Source organism: Puma concolor, chromosome D2 (genome assembly GCF_028749965.1).
Source record: "Puma concolor isolate L17-30 chromosome D2, mPumCon1.1.hap2, whole genome shotgun sequence".
NCBI classification, from domain to species: Eukaryota; Metazoa; Chordata; class Mammalia; order Carnivora; family Felidae; genus Puma; species Puma concolor.
Window position 1 is genome coordinate 32,434,580 of NC_141677.1, and position 22,922 is coordinate 32,457,501.

Below are 22,922 nucleotides of genomic sequence, written 5' to 3' on the forward strand. Positions count from 1 at the left end.
TTGGCCTGCTGAGTGTGGGGACAGTAAGGAAGGATTCGGGCAGCAACCTGCCTGGCCCGCTTTGGAGAGAGACAGAGCAGGAAGACAGTGGCCCCCTGAGAATTTCCAAAAGCCTAGAGGCCGTGCGGATGCCTCCACCCAAGCATTCCAGCGACTGATCTCTTTTCCTGCCCTGGGGCAACCGGTGGGGTTTCCATGTGTACATGTGGGGCACAGATGTGTCTGTGTGGAGCGTGCCCTGCTTATCACCCCATCTCTGGTCTGCTTGCCCGCAGGGCACATCAGGGAGGTCTGAGACACTGACCACGTAGAAGGCCACGTTCTGAGTTGGAGGGGCTGAAATGTCAAGGTTATTTAAGAGTTACTCCGGTGCAGATTATTTTGGCAGAACAGGAGAGAATTCTTAGGTTGGACTTGTTTGGGAGAGAGTGTGTGTGTGGCCGGTCGGCACCCCCGTCTTCCACCGCACAGTTCTCCTGTGACAGCCATTAGGATCCCCATTCTACAGAAACAGAAACAGAGGTGCCAAGGAGTTGCCTGATGTGCCCTAAGCCACAGAGCTAGGACCCGAACCCGGGACTCTGGCCCCCAGTAACTGCATTGCTTCACCAGTGCTGTGCTCTGACACTGACCCACCCAGCGAGTCACTGAGCGAGTCTCGGGGGTTACGTCCAGCTAGGGGATTAATTATCTAAGTCGTGGCCCATCATACGCAGACATTAGAGATGATACTTTTTTTTTTAAAGTTTATTTTGAGGGGGGAGGGGCAGAGAGGGAGAGAGAGAACCCCAAGGAGGCTCCACACTGTCAGCAGAACCCGACGTGGGGCTCGATCCCGCGAACCGTGAAATCATGACCTGAGCCAAAACCAAGACTCGGATGCTTAACCGACTGAGCCACCCAGGCGCCCCCTAGAGGTGATGCTTTTAAACATACAGAATACTGTTTCATGAAACAACCAATGTGTTAACGGTATATTCAGTATGATTACTGTTTTGTAAATTGAGCCTCCCCCTCCCCCCCCGCCCGCCCACCCCCCCCCCCCCACACACACAGATACACATCCAGCAAGAAGCATGTTAACTGTGGTTATTGTACATCTGGCTGATTGTAGTTTGGGCAATTTGATTTTCCTCTTTCACCTTTTTTTGTACTTTTCAAAGTTTATAGGGTGAAATGTTTTATATTCAGAAAAAAAAGTTAAAACAAAAAATCTGGAATTGTTCAAGGGGCATCCTTAGGAGATGGGCACTCAGGGGAGGGTGAGCTGCCTGTCTCTGGGGGTGGACAGACAGAGCCTCGTCCATCTGTCATGGACACTGTTCCGGCTCTCCTGATTCAGGGAGTAGGAGGGATAGCATTCTTTGGCGGCCTGTGCGGGACACTGCCCCACGGACCCCTGGGCCTGTGGGAGAAGGGAGTTTTCCAGGGCCATGGTCCTCAAACTTGACCGTGGCTGAACATCCCCGGGGATTGTGTTCAGATTACAGACTCTGACTTGGGAGGTGGGCCCGAGACTCTGCATTTCCAAGGTCCTCGTGTACTTTCCCTTGGATTTGCCGTGGAAAAGTGCCCGGGCACTACGGAGCAGACAGACGATTCCGGTGGCAAGTGGAGGGGTACCCAGGGGCTTGAGGATGAGCGACCCGGGCCAGGGGACATTTGTGGAAGGACTCTCCTGAGCCGTGGAAATATGAGTCTTTGTCAGAGGGCTGAGTGTGAGGCCAGCCCCTCACACTTGGCTTCGTGGAGAGAGTGCACAGGTGGAACTAGGCGGGGCAGGATTTGAATCCCAGGTCTGCAGCAACTTAGCGGTGTGGCCTTGGGAAGGTCCTTTTGCCTCTCTCTGCCTCAGTTTCTTCGTCTGTACAGTAGGGAGAAGAATGCTGCCTGGAAAGGCCATGGTGAGGATAACACGGGTCAGGTACCTGGCTCAGTACCTGCTGTGTGGTAGGCTCTTGACAAACGTTTGCTTCCCTTAAAATTGCATGCTTTTTTCTCCTTGCAGGTGGATGAGATTTACCATGATGAGTCCCTGGGCGCCCACATAAACATTGCCCTTGTTCGCTTGATCATGGTCGGCTACCGGCAGGTGACCACCTCCCTTCTGCAACTGGCAGGGTTTGGAGGGAGAGGGGGTGTGGGACCGGTGCATCGGACGGGCTGTGGTGCGGGGAGGGGCTGGTCAGCATGTAGGAAGCATTTTGGTCCCAGAATCAGAACCCTGAGACCGTTAGAGTTGAGGCTTCAGGGGCAGAGGCATTTGGGGATGTTAAGCAGGGTCTGGGGGATTCCCTGCAGTCTGGAAGCAGGCAGTCCTATGCCCTGGCAGCTGGAGATCCCTCTCCTTGAGGACCCCATGCAGAAATGGGCTCTGAGCCGGGCAGTGACCGCGAGACAAGTCCTGCTCTGGTTGGACCCTGGGGCCCTGGGCTCTGCAGTCTTAGACCGACTGGTGGCTTCTTCTCCCCCGGATGGGGGTGGCAGTAGCACCTTCCTCCAGGGGCTGTTGTGAAGATTAGATGAGACCACGAACACAAGGCACAGAAGTGCTCAGAACTACCCCCGCCTTGCAGCTCGGTCGAGGGATGTGAGAGAATGCGTGTTGAGTTCCCCGCAGACAGGTGTCCCGGCGCAGGGCCTGGCACACGAGTGTTCCCCGAAGCGGGAGGGCTGTGCGCATGCACAGCGACCTGGGGACAGGCACCGCGTCCCATGGGCCTCGGTGTCCTCTGCCACCGGGAGGGGAACGACGGGTGCCCGCTGGCAACCCCCTCTCTGTTGACGCTCTTGGCCCCCGCAGTCTCTGAGCCTGATCGAGCGGGGGAACCCCTCTCGCAGCCTGGAGCAGGTATGTCGCTGGGCACACTCTCAGCAGCGCCAGGATCCCAGCCACGCAGAGCACCATGACCACGTCGTCTTCCTCACCCGGCAGGACTTTGGGCCCTCAGGTACGCAAGGTACTGTATTTGCTGTGGCCAGGTCTTGCAGCTGCAGGGCAGAGGCCGGGGCTCGGGGCTGGGCTCTCTGGAGCCACCCGAAGAGCTCTGAGGAGCCACTCAACAGAGAGGTTCATGGGACTCTGGAGAAGGACCTGGCCCATCTGGATGGGCAAGCTTTAGAGTGGTTTCCTCGGGGATCAGGGGAAGTGAATGGGTCCCCGCTCTGGTCCCTGCTGTCTGGGTCGAGCCTGCGGGTGGCCGCGAGTGGTCAGGCTTACTGTCCCAGAGCCTGGCTGCGGGAAGACCCGTCAGCATCTTCAAGATGCTTCTGTTCCCCAGCCCCCCCACCCCCCACCCCCGTATCGATATGGGCTCATCACAGGCCTCGGGGCACCCAGCAGGTGCCTGTGTGTGGACACGCTCCACACCTCTCTGTGCAGCGACCCAAGCTCACTTCTTCTCCCCTGGTCCTCCCACCTGCCGAGTGGGGAAAAAACAGTTGCTGCTTTCCCCCGTTCCAGCCCGCCACAAGGGCTGAGGGAGGCCTGAAATAGATGCCTGTGGTCGTGCGTGCTCTGCAGACACGTGAAGCTTTGGTCACTCGCAGTTTTCCCGGTGGGGAAACTGAGGCACAGAGTGGCGAAGAGGCTTGCCCCTGTCCTCTAGCAGAGACGAGACAGATCTGCAGCTCTGACTGGATCTTCAGGCTCCGAGTTGAGGGCTTTCTAGTTTTTCCTGGTCTGATTCCAGAAGGGAGTCAGCTGGCCATGCCTCTATCCAAAGCCTCCTTGTCTGAATGCCCGAAGTGTCAAGTGTGGGGTTTGCTCTCTCTCTCACACACACACACACACACACACACACACACGTACACACACACACACACAGATATACATGTACACAGATCACATAGATACACACGCTTACGCATGCGGATACATGTACGTACTTACACGTGCGTGCTCGTGCACAGACACATGTGGCCAGACGTACCAACACGTGTGCAGGTGTATCCCCACCTCTCACGTAGAGTAAACCTCAGAACTCCAGGACAGTAAAGGCCCCAGGAAGCTCCTTCACACCGCAGCCTCTCATTAGAGTCCCCCGAAGCGTCTCAGATAAAAGAGCATTTGAGCACTTCTGAAGACCGGGTAGAGTCGTCTGGATAACCGCAGCCCCAGGCAGGAAGTGCTTTCTGCCCTCACCCCTTCTCTGAGGTCTTTCCCAGCTCAGCCTTCCCTCCCAGCCTATAACGGGGCCCCAGGGAGGCTGGGAAGCAGGCCCCTTAGAACGCAGGCCTCGTGGGGTGGCCTGGGTGGCTCAGTTGGTTAAGCGTCTGATTCTTGATTTCGGCTCAGGTCGTGATCTCACGGTTCGTGGGATCGAGGCCCACGTTGGGCCCTGCGGTGACAGCGAGGAGCCTGCTTAGGATTCTCTCTCTCTCTCTCTCTCTCTCTTTCTGCCCCTCACCCATGGACATGTGCTTTTTTTCTCTCTCTTTTCAAATAAGTAAATAAAAAAGAATTCAGGCCTCGCACACAGTAGCTACTTAGCAAACATTACTGGGGCTGCTACGTGCAGCCCCCTGCACTGCCTTTCTGTGTCCCCCCCCCCAGCACGTCCCCCCATCCCCTCCCCTGCAGAGTCTTACCTGTCCTCTGGGCCCAGCCCTGTGCCCGCGCCCCCCCCCCCATGAGCCTTACCTGGTGGCCCTCAACCCCCTTAGTTGAATCTGTTCTCTCCTCCACATGCCCCCTGCACACGCATGATGCCCCTTGACTGTAGCCTTGCGGGCCCTCGTGTGAGCTGACCTCCTACCACCTAGTCTCTCTGCTAAGCCATCTGCTCCTTAAGTGTGGGTGTGTGGCAGGGGCAGGGACAGGGGCAGGGCAGGGGGGCTTGGATCTGATTCCTCTGGTTCCCCATAGAATGTAACACAGTCTACCCCTGCCCTCCCCATCAGAAAGTATTTGGAATGTGTTTGTTGACTGACCAGCTGACTGGCTGGCTAGAGGGGCATGGCGTGGAAGTCGGGTTTGGGCAGGCTTGGGGCATCTGGAAATCCCACTGCCTTGATTAGAGGAGGCTGTGGGCCCTGAGGGGCTCCGTGGAGCTTTAGGGTGTGGGGGCATTTGGCTCGGGGTTGCTGTACTGGGGGGGGGGGGCGGGGGGCGGGCCTTGCAAGGATCCTTCTTCCTCCAGGCAGCTTCTGGCAGTGACCACGTCAGGATGTCCCTGCAGTGGCCGGTTGGTCACAGACCTCATTGAGTCCTGCTTTACCTCCCCATGACCTCTCTCTCCGCCCTCTCTCCCTCTCCCCGGCAGGGTATGCGCCTGTCACTGGCATGTGCCACCCGTTGAGAAGCTGTACCCTCAACCACGAGGACGGCTTCTCCTCGGCCTTCGTGGTGGCTCACGAGACCGGCCACGTGTAAGTGGCGCCGGGAGGGCGGGCTGTGCGGGGAGCTCCGAGGGGTTCTGCGGGTGTGGGAGGCTTTATCCCAGATCGGGCCCCCGTCCCAGTGTCCCGTGAGATGCCAGAGAAGCTGCCCATGCACTGAGGCCCAGCCCTGATGGGAACGGAGCCCAGGGGCCCAGATGGCAATTCTGGGCCTGCGTTGGGTCCAAGCCCCCAAATCCCAGGGCCACGGAAAACCAGACGTGGCCCTGTCTTTGGGCAGGTGGATGCACTATCCCGTCATAGGAGGTGGTCTGTTCTCTGGACGGTCTCTCTCCCTCGTCCCGTGCACAACTCAAGGCCCTTCTGAGAGCTGTCCCGGCCCACACTGGTGCTCGGTGCACATCGGGGCGCTGGTCTGAGCCCATCTTCAACAGGTGCACAGAGGCTCAGGCCTCAGGCCAGGCTGGTGGTTTGCTTGCTTGATCCTTGGGCCTGGATTTTGTTGGGAGCATATCTGTTCACGCGACCAACATTTCTTGAGCACCCACTGTGTGCCAGGCCCCGTTGTAGGGATGGACTGCTGTGGAGACTAGGCCAGAGAAGCTACGTTCCGGGAGAAAGCAGATAAGCCACTGACATCTAGCGTGTCCTCTGGTAATGTGCCCATGCTACAGTCATGCCTCCTGGCGTCGTCTGCCCAGGGGGCAGAGCTGAGGGACGCACTCCTGGCCCGGCCCCTCCCCAGGGCACACGCGGAGGGAGGGCTGTGTGCTGCAGGTGAAGGGCCTGGGGAGCAGGGGAGTGGGCCACCCCAGAGGGGTTCTGCCCTCCGCTGTCTGCCGTGCCCCTCTCCACACCGGCCCTGTCAGCACAGAGACCATGTGGACTTCATCCCAGCTCTTCCCCTCACCGGGCGGTGACCCCTTGTCTCCCGGGCCTCAGTTTCCTCCTCTGCAGCATGGAGGCTGGCACCCGGGGTACCCCTGAGGTCTCTTCCTGCCCATGGTTCCACATATTTTAGAGCTGGGAGTTTGTCTTCCTGTACGTGGGAGGCAGGGGGGTCCACTCTTCCCAAAGCAGAGACCTCTCCCTGTGGAGAGCCAAGGTCAGCACCAGAGGTCCCTGTGTCTGTCTAGTGGTCAAGGCCAGACACAGCCACCTGGGAGTACTTGAGAATTTAGAACCTCTGGGCTTTGGCATTAAGTACTAATTATAAAAAGAACCAAGCTTTTAAATTTAGGCTATCATCATGGTAGGTGTGTACCAGGCACAGAGCTCCGTGCTAAAGTACTACGGGGTCTCGGAGAAGCTTAAGTAAGCCACTCGGTAAATGAGGTTGAGCTGAACCAAACGAAGACCGGGTCCTTGTACTCGAAGGCCTTGGGTCTGGCGAAGAGACAGCACATCGTGGCACGTGAGGTGTTAATGGTGGGGCAAGTGGCCGCCACCGTGGGAGGTCAGCCCTCAGTCAGGGTGGCCAGGGAGGGTGTCTGGGGTCGGAGTGGGGCTTGAACTGGCCATGGAAGCCGTGAGGGCAGGGTGGGGTTTGAGGAGGGGGCAGGAGGGCAGAATGAGTCCGGCCCCACTGGGGATCAGGGGGGACCCTCAGCTTCCGTCCAGTTTGAAGCTTGGTCAGGGCATGGTCTCCCACTGCTGTTCCACCTGCCTGTTTTCCTGGGGACAGGCTCCCTGGCATGACTCAGGATTCCCGTCTTTCCTCCTCCCCCCCCCCCCCCCCCCCCCCGCCACCCTCTAGGCTCGGCATGGAGCATGACGGTCAGGGGAATGGCTGTGCGGACGAGACCAGCCTGGGCAGCGTCATGGCACCCCTGGTGCAGGCTGCCTTCCACCGCTTCCACTGGTCCCGCTGCAGCAAAGTGGAGCTGAGCCGCTACCTCCCGTAGGTCACCTCCACCTCCGGGCTGGGGACTGGGGAGCATGCAGCCTGCCCTTCATCCCCCCCCCCCCCAACCCCAGCCATCTCCCTCCCTGTGCCTCCCTGCCCCCGACACACGCTCAGTTCCCAGGTCATCAGGGGCCCAGGACAAGCTTTAGACTCAGGAGCTCAAGGCCAAGAATGGGTACAGAGAGGATTTGGTGGGGGGGCAGGTGTGGGCAAAGACACTGTCACCCACCTCAGGCGGCAGCTGGCCAGGGCCCCGAGTACGTCCTGTGTAGCGGCCTGACTTTTCTTCCCTCGGTGCAATGGGCCCTCAGATGGTCCAGAGACCAAGCCTTCCTGCCTGGAAGACACGGCTCCTAGCAGAGGGCAGCAACGATGGATTCCTGCAGGCCTTCTTTGCTGCCTAAACCCCCACCTCCAGGAAAGGAGAGCTGGGGAGCGCCGGCCTCAGCCTGGCTCACCTCCTTGTCTCCACCGGCAGCTCCTACGACTGCCTCCTCGATGACCCCTTTGCGCCCGCCTGGCCCCAGCCCCCGGAGCTGCCGGGCATTGACTACTCGATGGACGAGCAGTGCCGCTTTGACTTCGGCTCTGGATACCATACCTGCTCTGCGGTGAGTTCCCACCAGCCTCTGACTGCTGGAGAATCAGGGCCGTGTCCGTCTGTGACCCAGGCTGGTCCTGCACAGAACATCTTCCTCCCTCCTGGCCAGGTAGCCTGGTGATGGGCCCACAGGCTCCGTGCCGGCTGCCATGGCGGGGGGGGGGGGGGGGGTGGGGGGGGTGGGGATCCAGGGCGACCGGCACCTGGCCCCGCCACCTTCTGCTACATAACTTCCCCACCCAGTCCCACCTTTGGGGGCAGGTGTGTGCAGTGGCTGGGGGATGCTTTACTCCTGGGAAAGATGGAACATAGTAGAACAGAGCGGCAGGTGACTGGTGGGATCCTGGCTGGGCTGGGTTATCAGGGAGCTTATCTGCCAGGCAGTTCCTCTGTCACGTCAGCCACTGGGCTCTCGCCTGATGGAGGAATAGTTGCCTCTGTCTGCTCTTCAGGGATTTGGTAGGATGATTTGGGCTGATTCGTCACCCTTGTGAAATTCTCCTGTGTCGCCCGCCACATAACTCTTCTCCAGGCGGTGAATTGCATGCCCCCCCCCACCGCACCCCATGCCCAGGAGACACATATAAGGGGGCATAGCCCTTCCTTACCCTGCAGGACAGGGCGAGGGAGAGCCTGGCCCTGGGGATCAGCTAGAGCCACCCAGGAGAGAACGGAGCAGCTGCTAACCAGCGTCCAGGCAGAGGCTCAGAGAAGGGGACATCCCAGGGCAGGGGTCTTTCTGAGGGGTCAGGCCTTGGTGACTCCAGCGCCTCAAACCTCCCATCCGAATGCAGCCCCCTCCTCAGCTCTGCAGGCCCAGGAGGCTCCGTGTCTGTCCAGGCCACACTGGGACACGTGGTCTCTGAGCTGGGGGTGGAGAGGGGTTTCAATGCCCAGGGCTGTATCTGGAGGACACTGGTCCGGCTGGCAGGGGGATGATAGGAGAGAAAAAAAACTGGGCTCTCCTGGACAATGGGAAGCAGGAGATTACCAACATCTGGCACAGCCTGGCGAGACTAGAGGATGCTGGGAGTCCTGACCTTGTCTGGGTGCCTTGGGGTCCCGGCTGGACCGGCAGCCCCTTGAAGCCCCGATAGGCACTGGGCTCAGGGGACGTCGGCAGGCCCAAGCCTCCCTTGAGCCTCAGACCCTCGGAACCCTAGTCCCTGCCCAGTGTCACAGTGGCTTCTGCAAAGGCAAGGAGGGAGGCCTGGGGGGACGACAAGGGATGTGGGCTGTGGCCTGCCCCTTCTCGGTGCCCCGCTGGAGGGAAGAGGGGTCACCGGAGGCCATGGCGCTTGGAGTGGGGTCCAGTTTGAGGGTGTGGGCCCTCCTGCCTCCTTCACAGCGCTGTGGCCCCAGCGTCCACCGCACCATTCCTCTCCATCACTGCCCTTTGCCCCCTGGACAACTTGTCAGAGCCTGAGGGCCAGTGTAGCCGGTGACCCCCGTCCCCTTACCGCGCAGTTCCAGACCTTCGAGCCCTGCAAACAGCTGTGGTGCAGCCATCCTGACAACCCGTACTTCTGCAAGACCAAGAAGGGGCCCCCGCTGGACGGGACAGAGTGTGCCCCTGGCCAGGTACCTGCGTTCCCGGGGCTGCAGCAGGAGTGTGCAGGTCCCAGGGGAGCCCCTGCCCCCCAGGCGTGTGGCTGCGTGTGTGTGTGCGTGGAGCCCCCCAGGAACTTGTAGGTACACCCTCTCTCTCACACCACAGTCGCTTGCTTCACAGAGTTTGGCATCATCTCATCGCCCATGTGGCAGGAAGCCTTTCCCCCATTTTACAGATGAGAAGAGTGAGGCCCAGGCAGGCAAAGGAAGGGATGAAGGGAAGACTCCAGGTGTCCTGCCCGCCCCCCTCCCCGGCCCACCATGCTGGTTCTCCCACATGCGTGTTGCCTCCCCTGCCCCAGACCTGCCCTTTCACATATCACCTGGCATGTGTTTGCCCTCTTGAGCAGGTGTGGGTGCCAGGGCATCATTTGTATGGGGAACTTATGGCCGGGTCTAAGAGCCTGAGGGGTTCTAAAATCCACTTCTGCTATATTGCTGGCCCTTCTCTGATTTCTGTGGTGACCTTGAGCCATTCATTGAACTTCGGGTCCTGCTGACCCCTGACCAAGTGGCCTTTCCACTCCTTGGGTTGTTCTGAATCACTGAGTCACGCTGGAGCAAAGCAGAGAGCTGGGAAGAAGCAGAGCAGCTGGGAAGTGTTAAGAGAGGCTCCAGGGTTATTACTCAGCCACAGGACCCGCCCCCCTAGCCTGCCCTCTGCCCTCTGCCCTCAGGAGGCTCTGCCCGCTCACATCACATGTGGAGGGCTTGCCTCCTCACAGATGGATGGGGCTTCCCACGGCTATGCATGGCCCAGTGGGCTCCACACCTGGCGGGTTCTTACCCCGGAGACTCGGTACACTGGCTCCTGGTATTTCCAGAGTTCCAGGTCCTTCCGTCACAATAGCATGTGACAGTCAATCCGTGGCTCTCAGTTCTGGCTGCAGATTGGAACCATCCGGGGAGCTCTAAAAGTCCCCACCTCTAGAACAGGGAACGACTGCAGGTGGGCACAGAGATCTCTTTGGGGTGATGGAAATGTTCTCAAATTGGACGTGGTGACGGTTGCACAACGCTGTCGATTGTGAAGAATTGTTGACTTGCACACTTGACCAGAGAGACTTTTTGTAGTATGTAAGGTATACTATTGCTGCTGTAAAAACTCCCCACTCCTAGAGATTCTGACTCCGTTGGTCTGGGGTGAAGTCAAAGCATCTGGAGGTGTTTTTTTTTTTTTTTGTTTATTTATTCTTTGAGAGAGAGAGAGTGCATGCACATGATCAGGGGAGGGGCAGAGAGAGGGAGACACAGAATCTGAAGCAGGTTCCAGACTCTGAGCTGTCAGCACAGAGCCCAGTGCAGGGTTCGAACTCATGAACCGTGAGATCATGACCTGAGCTGAAGTCGGACGCTTAACCACCTGAGCCACCCAAGCGCCCCAAGGCATCTGGAGTCTTAAAAGCTCCCCAGGTGACTCTAAGGCTGAGAGCCACTCTGTTATCTCTTAAAAAAGACCCAGGGAGCTTTGCTGCACTTCGTACATGTTGCCCTGCAGGAGAAGGGGAGGGGGTTACTTTGGTCGAGCCCGCCTTTGTGCCTGGCCCTGAGCTAAGGCCTTTGTGGGTATTACTGCCTTTAGTTCTTAGAACAGTCCCATTTAACAGATGAGTAGATTGAGGCTCAGCAAGGTGAAGTTATGCCAAAGCCCCACATAGCTAGTAATGGCTGAGCTGGGGTTCCAGCCCAGGCCTCTCAGACTCCATTCGTATACCCCCTCCATTTGTGCATGGATGGACCTCCCCGTGGGGCTGGCTTGCCTCCCACAAACACACCGGCCTGTGGCCTCTGGGTGGTGATTTTGAGACACAGAGCCAAGATCTACTCTAGATTAACATGGTGAGACTGTGTCTTCTCTCCCCTATTAGCTCTTTTTTTTCTCCGGGGGTGATAAACCAAATAATTGCATAATTATTACTGTCATTAGCAATACTCTCTGCCATTTTTGGAGGGCTGTGTGTGTCCGGCATTATCTCCTTGGAGGTTCACGGCAGCCCTGGGGGCAGGTGCTGTTATCCACAGTGGACACCAGAGGAATAGGCTCAGGAAGTGGAGCCCTTTGCCGGAGGTCACTTGGCTTGCGGTGTGGGTGGGATTCTGTCACCCTTGGGGCTCGTACTCTTAATGTCCCTTTCTCTGGGCTCACCTGTGGCACCCACCAGCTGTGCCATGTGCGCAGTCGGGCACCCTTCCTAGCAGGCTAGGCAGCGGGGGGGCGGGGTGCCCAGGGTAACCTCATTCCCTCTGCTCCATCCCAGTGGTGCTTCAAAGGTCACTGCATCTGGAAGTCGCCAGAGCAGACTTACGGCCAGGATGGAGGCTGGAGCTCCTGGACCAAGTTCGGGTCATGTTCACGGTCATGCGGGGGTGGCGTTCGATCCCGGAGCCGGAGCTGTGACAATCCCCCGTGAGTGCTCTTGGCTGAGGTGGGCAGGGCAGGGGACCCCCTCCCTCCCTAGGCCTGAGGACAGGCTGGGTGAGGAAGGCACCGAGGGGCAGGACACTAGAGAGAAGGACCCTGCAGGTGCCTGTATCCTGATGGTGGGGACCCAAAATTGTTTGGGAGGGGGGCCACATCACTTCCACCCGGGCCTGACATCTCCTATCAGGCTGAGATGAGGTCTGAACCGGTGATTCTCAGACTCTCACGTGCAGAAGACTCTGGGTGGGCCCAAAGATTCCCCCAGTTTCACGAGCCTGCCCATGACCCGGATCCTTTGGCTAAGCTTTGAGAAAACACTGATCTAAATGCTCAGTAGCCATGTTTGTTTTCTACCCCAGGAAGCAAAACTTGACATCAACTCCTGCCTTTCACTGTCCCAGTAAATCCAACATTCTGGGGGACCGGTCTGTTTCTCCCCTTTTGCCCCTCTATGGGGATCCCTCCCATGGTTTTGGAACTTCCGAGGGCCAGCTGGCCATGGCCTGCCTCTCCCAGGCTGCTCAGAACAGCCTCGGGCGAGATGAGGGCTGGCGGTGTGGGTCACACGCGGCCGTGCGGGTCAGCGGGCTCCGGGGACCAGGGACGCCGAGACTCCGCTGAACAGCAGGCCCCCTGGATGCTGTGGCTCAGTGTTGGCCACCCTCCCTCGCATCCTCAGGAGGGGTCCTTCACACTCGGCCGTTTACCTCCAGGGATGGGAAGCTCACTACCGCCCAGAGGAGCCTATTCCTGTGTCAGACGGTTGTGCTGACCTTTTGCAAACAGGAGCCGAACGGCCCGCCCCGTAACTTCCACCGTCGGTGGGGGGAGAGCCGGGGTTGGAGCAGGGCCCTGTGGCGCCCACTCTGAGTAAAACACCTTCCAGGTGGATGGTTATCCCCTCCATCAGAGCTGCCCTCTTTCAAACTCTGCTGTGATAAGAACTATTTTTATTTTATGAGGCTTAAGTGAAAGAATTCAGCGCTGTGCCCAGCCCAGATTAAGCACTAACGGATGACAGCTGCTGTTACAATTATTACCGTGTATCGAGCACTTGCTCCGTGCCAGGTAGAAGGCTGAGCGCTTGGGTGCACGAACCCCTGTGACGCCCCAGCGTCCGGGAGCGGAGCCGCGGTCACCCATGCCTGGACGCTTGGCATCTGTAACGCTACCCAGTCCTTTTAACATGATGGCAGAGAGTACAGAGTACGTCATAGGCCATTTCTTATTTATTCCTCACCGACACACCAGGAGGTAGGTGGCCGAAGAGGTATCCGGGTCCCACCTTTAAAGAGGAAATTAAGGCTCAGCGGGACGAAGTGACTTGCCCAAGATTTGCACAGGCGGGACGTGGGGTTAGACCTAGCCAGGCCTTCTCATTCGGGACCCAAGTCTGTTTTTACCACTCCTTAGTTTATTAGGACGCGAAGCAGGTGCAGATGGGAACTCGCGGGGGCACCTTGGGAGGGAGTGCCCCCGTGGTATGTCAGGCCGTGAGTCATGGTTCGAAGGGTACACAGAGATAAATGAGACTGGTTTCTCTTCCAGCCCAATTGGAGAGGGTTGCTCATCCCTGGCTCCGTGCTTCTCAGCTCCCCCACCGCCCCTCGTGCCAACACACAGGGGAACAGGTGGCATATGCCTCAGGGGTGGAGCGAGAAGAATCTGGAAGGGCTCTGAGCATGGCAGCCCCCACCACGAGCAGCCCTCTAGTTTACGTTCGAGCAGCTGCTTTATGTTCCCCTAGAAGGCCGAGCTGCCCCTGGGGGCCACGCGGGAAGCCTGGCCCTCCCCAGCCTTCCCCCGGCAAGGTCACCGGGTCTCTCTGCCTGCCCCAGCCCAGCCTACGGAGGCCGCCTGTGCTCAGGGCCCATGTTCCAGTACCAGGTGTGCAACAGCGAGGAGTGCCCGGGGCCCCACGAGGACTTCCGGGCCCAGCAGTGTGCGAGGCGCAACTCTTATTACATCCACCGGGACGCCAAGCACAGCTGGATCCCCTACGAGCCAGAAGATGGTGAGTGGGCCCCCCCCCCCATCCGCCATGTCCTTGGGCATCTGCTAGGTGGGCCTCCCGTGCCTGGGGCCACCAGTGGAGGTGGAGGGACGGTGGAGGACAGTCGGCAGGCTGGCCGCCTTTGTGCAGGCCCTTGTCTTTGGGCCACCGTCCTCCTTAAAGCCATCCCTGATGTGTAGGCTTATGAGGACTGTTCCCTGGCGGGGAAACGATCTGGAACCGGGGCATGTCTTTTCTTTTCTTTTCTTTTTTTTAAGTTTATTTATTTTTGAGAGAGAGAAAAAGTAAGGGGGTGAGGAGGGGCAGAGAGAGGGAAAGAGAGAATCCCAAGTGGGCTGCATGCTGTCAGTGTGGAGCCCGACGTGGGGCTCAAACCCACAAACCGTGAGATCATGACCTGAGCCGAAGTCGGGCGCTCAACTGACTGAACCCACCCCCACCCCCCGGGTGCCCTTTGAACCAGGGACATTTCACTCAGAGGTGCTGTTGTGGCTGACAGCAGTGTTGGCTGTTGGGGTTGGTGCCTCTCACACGGGTCCCTTACCTGTACGGGAAGGCTCTATACAGGTACAGGTGCCCTGGCTTTGCTGAGAGCCCCCATCCCGTTAGATACCATAGTTTTAGGTTTTACTGACTGTGCTACTGTTTGAGCAGCTAATGAAAATGATTGAAGAGGCACACAGATGGGAGCCTGTGGCCAGGGATCCTCATACGGAATCCCTCCAGGCTGCTCTGGGACAGACGCAGGCCAGTGCCTGTCTGCTTTGGAGCCTTTCCACTGACGGCTCTTATAGCGGCAGCAAGATACCAGTGAAGGGGTGGGATTCACGGCCTCTTAGAGCCTTTATGCTGGAAGGGCCCTTAACTGTCCTCTGTGTTCACCTCCCCTGCCAGCCTGTCCATGGTCTTTTGATGGACAGATGCTCACCCCCCACCACACAGCCCTCAGCCTCCAATGGCACCGACTAGAGCAGCCTTTCCTCTCCTGAGCCCAGGGCTGCCTCTTTTAGCCCCTGTTCCAAAGTATTAATTGCAGGGCAATTCAGCTGACATTTAGAATGACAGTCTTCAGATTAGAAGGGACATTAGAGGCCTCTCCATTGCCCACCGGTGCACAGACCTCTCCAGAATATGATCGCAGAGAGCATTTTCCCTCTGCTTTGAATTCCTCCCATTCTGGGGAGCTCGCCACTGTCCGCTGGCTTCCATGGCTGCCTGCCTGCCTGGGGCGTACTGGTCAGGGTCCTACCTGTGTGTGAAGTTCAAAGTGGTATTGGATGCTGTGGCTCTGAACTTGAGCCCTGAGTACTGGGGCAAGATGTATCCTAGGAGCCCAGGGACAAGGGGCGGGAGCCATTTGGTTGCTGAGAAGTTTGGATAAGGGGGTGGCTCGCTTTGAAAGCCTTGCAGATCCATTCAGATCCAAACAAGCCTCTAGAAGAAGGGGCTTCAAGGCCCATGGGGCAGCTGGGCTTTGGGCTTTCCCAGGACTTTTAGACAAATTCCAGAAAGTTAGCTAAGCCCCAACTTCCCTTTTTCTAAGAAACACAGCAAGTGTTATATATATGTTAGGTTTTTTGGAACCTTCTTTTTAAGGACATCAATAGCCCAGATGGGAAAGAGAACAATTAATTGTTAGAACTAGGAAGGGCCTCCTTTCCGCTCTCACTGCAACTTTGTTTTATAAACCCAAACCCAGCCTACTGCCCTGCTTTACTCTCACAGGGTGTCCTGATGTTTGCAACCATGTTGAGATACACTGTTATACATGAGACTGCTGAAGTGTATGTAGAGGTCAGTGTGGGACTCAAGCCAGACTGCCTTGTTTAGAATCCTGGAGTTGGTTCTCAGTATGTGGCTGTGTGGCCTTGGGCAACTTTCTTAACCTCTCTGGTCCTTGGTCTCCTCCTGTAGAATGCTAGAACTTGCTTCCTAGAACTTACTGAAAAGTTTAAATGAGTTAAGTCACACAAAAAATTTGAGGTCGTGCATCAAGAGTGTGTAGGGGCACCCGGCTGACTCAGTCAGTAGAGCACGTGACTGTTGATCTCGGGATCGTGAGTTCAAGCCCCACATTGGACGTGGAGCCTACTTAAAAAAAAAAAAAAAAAAAAAAAAAGAGTATGTAAAGGTTTTGGAAGTATTTGGTACATGGTAAGCATTCACTATATATTGGTTTATTATTATGGCCATTACTATTATTTTATCACTTGATTTTATTTAGCATCCTGATGTGGCATTTTATTGATCAGGGATAATAAATAAGGAACGGAGACTCCGAGAGGTCAGCTGATTTGCCCAGGGTCACTAGGCTCATAGGTGACATGGCAGGGATTGTAAGTCCCAGCTCCATACTCAGTGCTCCCCCCCACTGCCCAGAGCTGGCCCAGGAGCTTCCCGCTTGGGACATGTGCTGATGTCCTTCTGGGCCAGCCCGCTTTCTCCGAGCACAGCTGGGAATGCAGCACGGTCCCTTTCTCCACAGATGCCCAGAAGTGTGAGCTGATCTGCCAGTCGGAGGACACAGGGGATGTGGTCTTCATGAACCAGGTGGTCCACGACGGGACCCGCTGCAGCTACCGGGACCCATACAGCGTGTGTGCCCGCGGCGAATGTGTGGTGGGTTCCCTCCTCCGGGCCACCCACCTTCTGCCTGCCTGGGGAGACCGGAGGGCTATACTGCCCGCTTCTCCTGGGCCCTAGGGAGACAGGCATCTCTTCGCCTTCCCCACCCATGACACCCTTGGTCCTCAACATAACCCTGGGATCCTAGAAGGGGGTTATTGCCCGGCCCATTCGAGGGAAGAAGAATGGCCAGGTTTAAGACCTGCCCGTGTCACATGGCGAGTTTATGGCAGTGACGTGTCCAGGAATGCCTCTGGGTTCAGGGTCAACTCGTGGGGCCTGGGGACTGGGGAGGGAACCAGGGGCTGCCGGCCTGGGGTTGGGGGTGGGGGTGGGGAGCACGGGAGCCTTATCCTCTGACCCCCCCTCTGGCGTCAGCCCGTTGGCTGTGACAAGGAGGTGGGGTCCATGAAGGCAGATGACAAGTGCGGTGTCTGTGGTGGCGACAACTCTCACTGCAGGACCGTGAAGGGGACACTGGGCAAGGCCTCCAAGAAGGCAGGTGAGAGGCTGGGGCTGGGAGATGACCAGGAGTGGCTGGGGTTCTGGCCCAGCAGGGGCCCTTGAGCCCGAGTCCCTTGGGCAAGCCGTCCCTCTTCTGCTGGGCCACGGTTCAGGGCGGGGGAGGGGAGAAGGCACCCAGAGCCTGCCTCCAGACCTTCCCGGGCTGCCCCAGGCCACTGAGTCAGAAGCTGCAGCTGGCCGCAGCCTCTTCCAGTGAGCGCTGCCTGCATTCGGGCCCAGGACTTCAGAAGCATTTTTCTGCTGGCCAGTGCGCTGTGATAGGAACTCAGCCATCTCTTTGGCCCTGGGGCTATTGTGGGAGTGAGAGCTCAGACACATCTGAGGATGTGGCCCAGACTGGACTGGAATTTTTTTTCCCTCTCTCCCCTCTCTCTCCATTTTTTGGTCAACTTGTGGTGCCTCCTTTCAACTCCTGGTACCTTGAGTTCCTTGACTTCCCTCTCTACCTTCCATCTGACCACACTTGGCTGTTGAAAAGGGCCAGATATTAGTTCTTTACACTCTAGGAAGAATTAGATCCATTTCCCCTTTGGGACTGTCATAGTTTTGCCTCATCTCTCCTTGTGGGGAGAAAGTTGGTGGCTTCGAGAGGGGTTTGTTTCCAGGCCTGGGATTGGGAGGGCCATGGGGCCCAGGGCAGCCGTGATGGTGGCTCAAGGTATGAGAAGAAAGGGGTGGGGGGGAACATCAGGAGAGAAAAGTAGGCTCAAGAAAGTGGAAAATTGTAACAACAAAGTGTCTGCATACTCTCCCCCCCTCCCCCCCCGCCACAGCCCTTAGAGTTTTTAGGGCATTTTAAGCCATAGCATCTCATTTGAACCTCTCGGCGCCTTGTGGGCAAGGGTCCCCCCTTCCTATTGTACAGATGAGGAAACAGGGTCTTGGGCACATGCAGGGGGTGGGGGGTGACGGGGTGTGCTGGGCAGTGGGGCCACCAGCTCAAGATGCTCACGGTTTTTCCGGATCCTGCTCTGTGGCAGGAGCTCTCAAACTGGTCCAGATCCCGGCGGGTGCCAGGCACATCCAGATCGAGGAGCTGGAGAAGGTTCCCCACCACATTGGTGAGTATGGGGAGCTGGGAGGGCAGAGGAGAGTAGTCTAATGCAGGGAACCCTTAGAAACATTTTTTTAAACTTAGGCTAAGTAGACACCCCGTTCCATGCTTCGAATGTCAGAAGGTGTGAATGGGGATCCAGTGAAGATTCCCCCTCCCACGTCTGCCCTCCAGGATCAGTTTCTTCCCCAGGGGCAGCCACGGTCCATCTGTTGTACGCAAAAGAAAACCGTTTTCATAGAATGTATCAGTCAACTTTTGCTTGTCTAACATCCCATCCCCAAACTTTATGGTTTCTAACAAGTGTTTGTGTTAGCTCATGGTTCTGTGGGCCATGAGTTTGGGCTGGGCCCAGCTGGAGCTACTTCTACTCCTGTGCCTGGACTCAACTCGTGCGAATGCAGCATCTGGTGGGGCTGTAGGTGTTGTTGGTACTGGCTGTCAGCTGGGGTGACAGGGGTGACAGGGCCGTGTCCCTGGCAGGCTAGCCTGGGATTATTCATGTGGTCTGTCACATGGTCCTCAGTGGGGGCAAGAGCAGGCAAGCCCCAGTGTGCAAACACTTTCCAGGTCTCTACTTGTGTCATGCTTTGTAGCATCCCATCGGCCCAAGCAGGTGTCATGGCCAAGCCCAGACTCAAGCTGTAGAAACAGACGATCTCTTGGTGGGAAGTACGGTAGAGTCCCAGTGCAAAGAGGCCTGCGCATAGGAAGAGGAGGAATTTGCAGCCAGTCTGACACACGGACCCTTAAATCCTTCTTATCTGATGACACATAAACACAGTCACTTAGGCACTACTTATGAGAGTTATACAACTCTAAAGCCAAGAGAGATGAAAAATTCTGGCCCCAAAAGAAATCGACAGAATTCAAATTGAGAACATTAACGTAAAGGGAGAGATTTTTGTGCTTACTTGTTTGCTTTGTTCTGTTTGTGCTGAAACCAAGTCGGTGGTTAAGAAATGAACATGTCCAGGGCGGGCAAATCCGTGGACACGAGAGAGTAGCTTAGTGGTGGTCAGGGGCCGGTGGGAGGGGGATGGGGGCATCTGCAAATGGGCGTGATGAAGGGTCTTGGAATCGGGCAGTGGTCCAGTAGTCAGTGAATTGCACACTTGCAAAGGCTGAGTGCGTGTACGTGAATTACATCTCAATTGAAAACATGTAAGCATGGTTTGGAGCAGGGTCCCGGGGGCAGGCAGACAGAAGGATGCTTCCCTGACACTGGGGAGTGGCTGCATCCTCCCGCACTTGTCTGTTCAGACCCCTTACAGAGGGCATGGGTGCCATGGTGTCGCTGGGCCTTACTTAGCATGTCCCAGAGGCCCCTCGAGTCGACTGTGCTCGCCAGGCCACACCGCATGTCACCACCTCGTCATGGACGTGAATGCAAAACGTAACATCTCTGGGCAGGCTCATGTATTCCAAAAATGCCGATATTCGTATTTTTAGATTACCATCACCATGACAGAAAACGTGTGAAAGCCTCCTGGGAAACTTGCACCCCCTGCAGAATACGCCCTATAACCTGCTCCGGAAGGCGCCTGAGAGGGTGTAGTGCAAATAGACAAGAAGCACAGGGGGAAACTGAGGTCCACGGTGGATTGTGGGCCCTCTGTGTACCCTGATTCCCCCACGCGGTGAGCCAGTCTGCACCAGGCTCTCCTGTCTCCCAGCCCCGGGCCCTTGCCCACAGCCCCACTCTGCATGGGTATGAGTCAGGAGGGCTTGGCTTGGCCAGCTCCCTGCCCACTTGCCTGTCTGGCTCCGGGGGATTGTGCCAGAACAGGGGCCAGGGGAGGGGAGGGGAGGGGGCAAGGAGAGAAGGGCCGCTGACTCCAGAAGAGGGAGGAGCTTGCAGACGCTCCTCCTGCTACACCCCTACGGATGATTCAGACGATTCCATAATACTAGCAGCCCCTGGGGCCTCCCCAGCCAGCCCTCCCACTCCTCCCAGCCCCCACCCCTGTCTGTGGACGTCTAGCTCCTCTGTCTGCTGGCAGCGAGGAGTGCTCCGTGGAGGCTGCAGCCGGGCTTCCATGGGGGTCGGGGCAGAGGCTTCTAGAACCCAGGGCAGGTTCAGTGTGGGCACGCTCGCCCGTGAGTTCCCTGGAGGGTTAGAACTCCCAGGAGCTGGGCGGGGAGGGAAGTGGGATGGAAACCTGACATTGGCACGCACTGTGTGATTGCACAGTTGTGAGGTATGCGGCAAGCCCGCCGTGGAAATGTGCAAGCTGCACGTATTGAGAGTGAGCGTGTGTCTGTGCACGTGCCTGAAATGGTATGTGCGTGCTCTCTGGAGACATCCAGGACAGGTGGCCGTCTTGGCAGTGAAAGCCAAGGCCCCGTCCAAGCTCGTTAGACTCTCCTGGAATTTGGGGGCTTTGATTCTTTGAAAGGAAGTCAAGGGAAGAGAACCATGCTGTTAATATCTACCGTGTGCCAGGCCTCGAGCTGGCACTTGTCATCCATTACCTTACGTAGGCCTCGGGACAGTCCACGGACACTCCTCCCTAGCCGTGAAAGTTCTAGATGGCATCTCCTTCCAACAGAAGGCTGTCTCATCTACATTGAAAATCTGTTGTTTGTAGTGACCTTCGTGAATTATCTTAGCTGGATCTCCTGGAAAACTTGCTGCAGTTTCGACATCAGCACCTGCTGCTTCCTTCACCTTGTGCTTTTATGGCTTCTTTTCTCCAACCTCTGCTATCTTCGAACTTTTGTCTGCAGCTTCCTCGCTCTCTTCCTCTTCCTCTCTCAGCCTCCATAGAACTGAAGAGAGTTAGGGCCTTGCTCCGCGTTAGGCTTTGGCTTAAGGGAATGTTGTGGCTGGTTTGATCTTTTTTTTTTTTTTTTAATTTTTTTTTCAATGTTTATTTTTTAGAGAAAGAGAGACAGAGCGCGAATGGGGGAGGGGCAGAGAGAGAGGGAGACACACAATCCGAAGCAGGCTCCAGGCTCTGAGCTGTCAGCACAGAGCCTGACACGGGGCTCGAACCCACAAACTGCGAGATCATGACCTGAGCCGAAGTTGGCTGTTTAACCGACTGAGCGCCGCCCCCCCCACCCCGTCCCAGGCCCCCCTGGAGTAGCACTTTCAGTTTCCTTCAAGAACTTTTCCTTTGCCTTCCCAACTTGGCTGACCGTTCGGCACAAGAGGCCTGGCTTTTCGCCCATCTTGGCTTTTGACATGCCTTCTGCACTAAGCTTAATCATTTCTAGCTTTAGATTTAAAGTGAGAAACATGTGACTCTTCCTTTCCCTTGGACGCTTAAAGGCCATTGCAGGGTCATTAACTGACTTGATTTCAATAGTGTTGTGTCTGCGGGAACAGAGAGGCCCGAGGAGAGGGACAGAGATGGTCGATTGGGGAGCAATCCGAACACACACATGTATCCGTTACGTTTACTGTCTTTTTTTTTTTTTAATTTTTTTAAAAATGTTTTTATTTATTTTTGAGACAAACAGAGACAGAGCATGAGCGGGGAAGGGGCAGAGAGAGAGGGAGATACAGAATTGGAAGCAGTCTCCAGGCTCCGAGCTGTCAGCACAGAGCCCGACGCGGGCCTCGAACTCACAGACTGTGAGATCACGACCTGAGCTGAAGTCGGACGCTTAACCGACTGAGCCACCCAGGCGCCCCAAGTGTGCTGTCTTAAATAAGTGGGGTTCACGGTGTCCCCGAACATTTGCAATAGTGACATCAAAGATCACTGGTCACAGGGCACCGTGACAAATTTAATAATCGTGAAAAAGTTGGAAATACTGCGAGAATTTCCAAACTGTGACCCAGAGACCCAATGTGAGCAAATGGCTGTCAGAAAAAAGGCACCAACAGACTTGCTCGGCGCAGGGCTGCTGCAGATCTTCCGTTTGTAAACAATGCAGACTCTGTGAAGCATGATGAAGGGAAGCACAGTGAAACGAGGCTGGGGTATGCTCAGGGTCCAGAGTGGGGTCAGCGGTAGGGCCGGGACTCAGAGGTTCACGCAGCCCACCGGAGGGTGTACAGCCAGGGCTGGGGACGGCGGCTGCTGAGAGGGTAGCAGACAGAGCCGTGGGGAGACTTGAGGCCGGGCCCGGCTCTGGCTCCAGGTCTGGCGATTCTGGGGGCAGAGAGGGATCAGGCATCGAGAGATGAGGGGCATCTCTCCTCTCGCTCAGCAGGGAGGCCGGTCCTCCAGACGGCTGGGCCACCAGCGCCCTGTGTGTCCAGGAGACACCTTTGCCCCTCGCGGGTCTCTAGGTCCCCTTCTGGGGCAATAACAGCACCAACCTTGGGATGTGTGTGAGGATTCCGCCGAGGCGGGCGCCAGAGTGACCAGTGCATGGTGAGTGCTCTGAATCGTTGGCTCTTATGGTCTCGTCATTACCCTGGATGGTTTTTGTCGGCACCAGGTGGGGACACCCCAGGGCTCCAGAGCCTTTGCTCCCCCGCCTGGGCTGAGGGGCTCGGGTCCGAGGCTGCAGCCCTTCACCAGCCTGCTCCAGGGTGGCCGAGGCTGTGACGCAGGGGCCTCTGCCAGGCCGTCTGCACCTGCACACCTCCCACCCAGCTGCCACCCGACACCTTTCGATAACAAGTTACGGGTTACTCACTCAGCGGGACTTTAAGGGGTGGACATTTACAGGTGTTTCTAAGACTCGCTCTGTGCCAGGCCCCAAGGACACCAAGACGGGGGAGATACACTGACAGGCTGTGGGGGAGACAGGCACCAGTGCTAACACTCGGGCCCTGTTCTGATGGCAGTCATAGTGCCTCCCATTTATTGAATGCCAGCTGCATGCCACGCACTCTGCCTAGTCCTTTACATCTATGGACTC

General features: G+C 57.0%; 1 protein-coding gene across 2 annotated transcripts in view; it reads left to right on the forward strand.

Moving 5' to 3' along the window:
* ADAMTS14 (ADAM metallopeptidase with thrombospondin type 1 motif 14) overlaps positions 1 to 22,922 on the forward strand; it is an 82,391-nt gene that overhangs the window by 44,382 nt on the left and 15,087 nt on the right. For both annotated transcript variants that reach the window (XM_086679905.1, XM_086679904.1), the window contains 11 exons: positions 2,009 to 2,092; positions 2,804 to 2,951; positions 5,265 to 5,370; positions 7,097 to 7,240; positions 7,725 to 7,857; positions 9,315 to 9,428; positions 11,717 to 11,865; positions 13,719 to 13,894; positions 16,380 to 16,513; positions 16,898 to 17,021; positions 18,025 to 18,105. In XM_086679905.1, the coding sequence (XP_086536031.1) occupies positions 2,009 to 2,092; positions 2,804 to 2,951; positions 5,265 to 5,370; positions 7,097 to 7,240; positions 7,725 to 7,857; positions 9,315 to 9,428; positions 11,717 to 11,865; positions 13,719 to 13,894; positions 16,380 to 16,513; positions 16,898 to 17,021; positions 18,025 to 18,105 (1,393 nt within the window). The remainder of the gene's footprint in view (positions 1 to 2,008; positions 2,093 to 2,803; positions 2,952 to 5,264; positions 5,371 to 7,096; positions 7,241 to 7,724; positions 7,858 to 9,314; positions 9,429 to 11,716; positions 11,866 to 13,718; positions 13,895 to 16,379; positions 16,514 to 16,897; positions 17,022 to 18,024; positions 18,106 to 22,922) is intronic.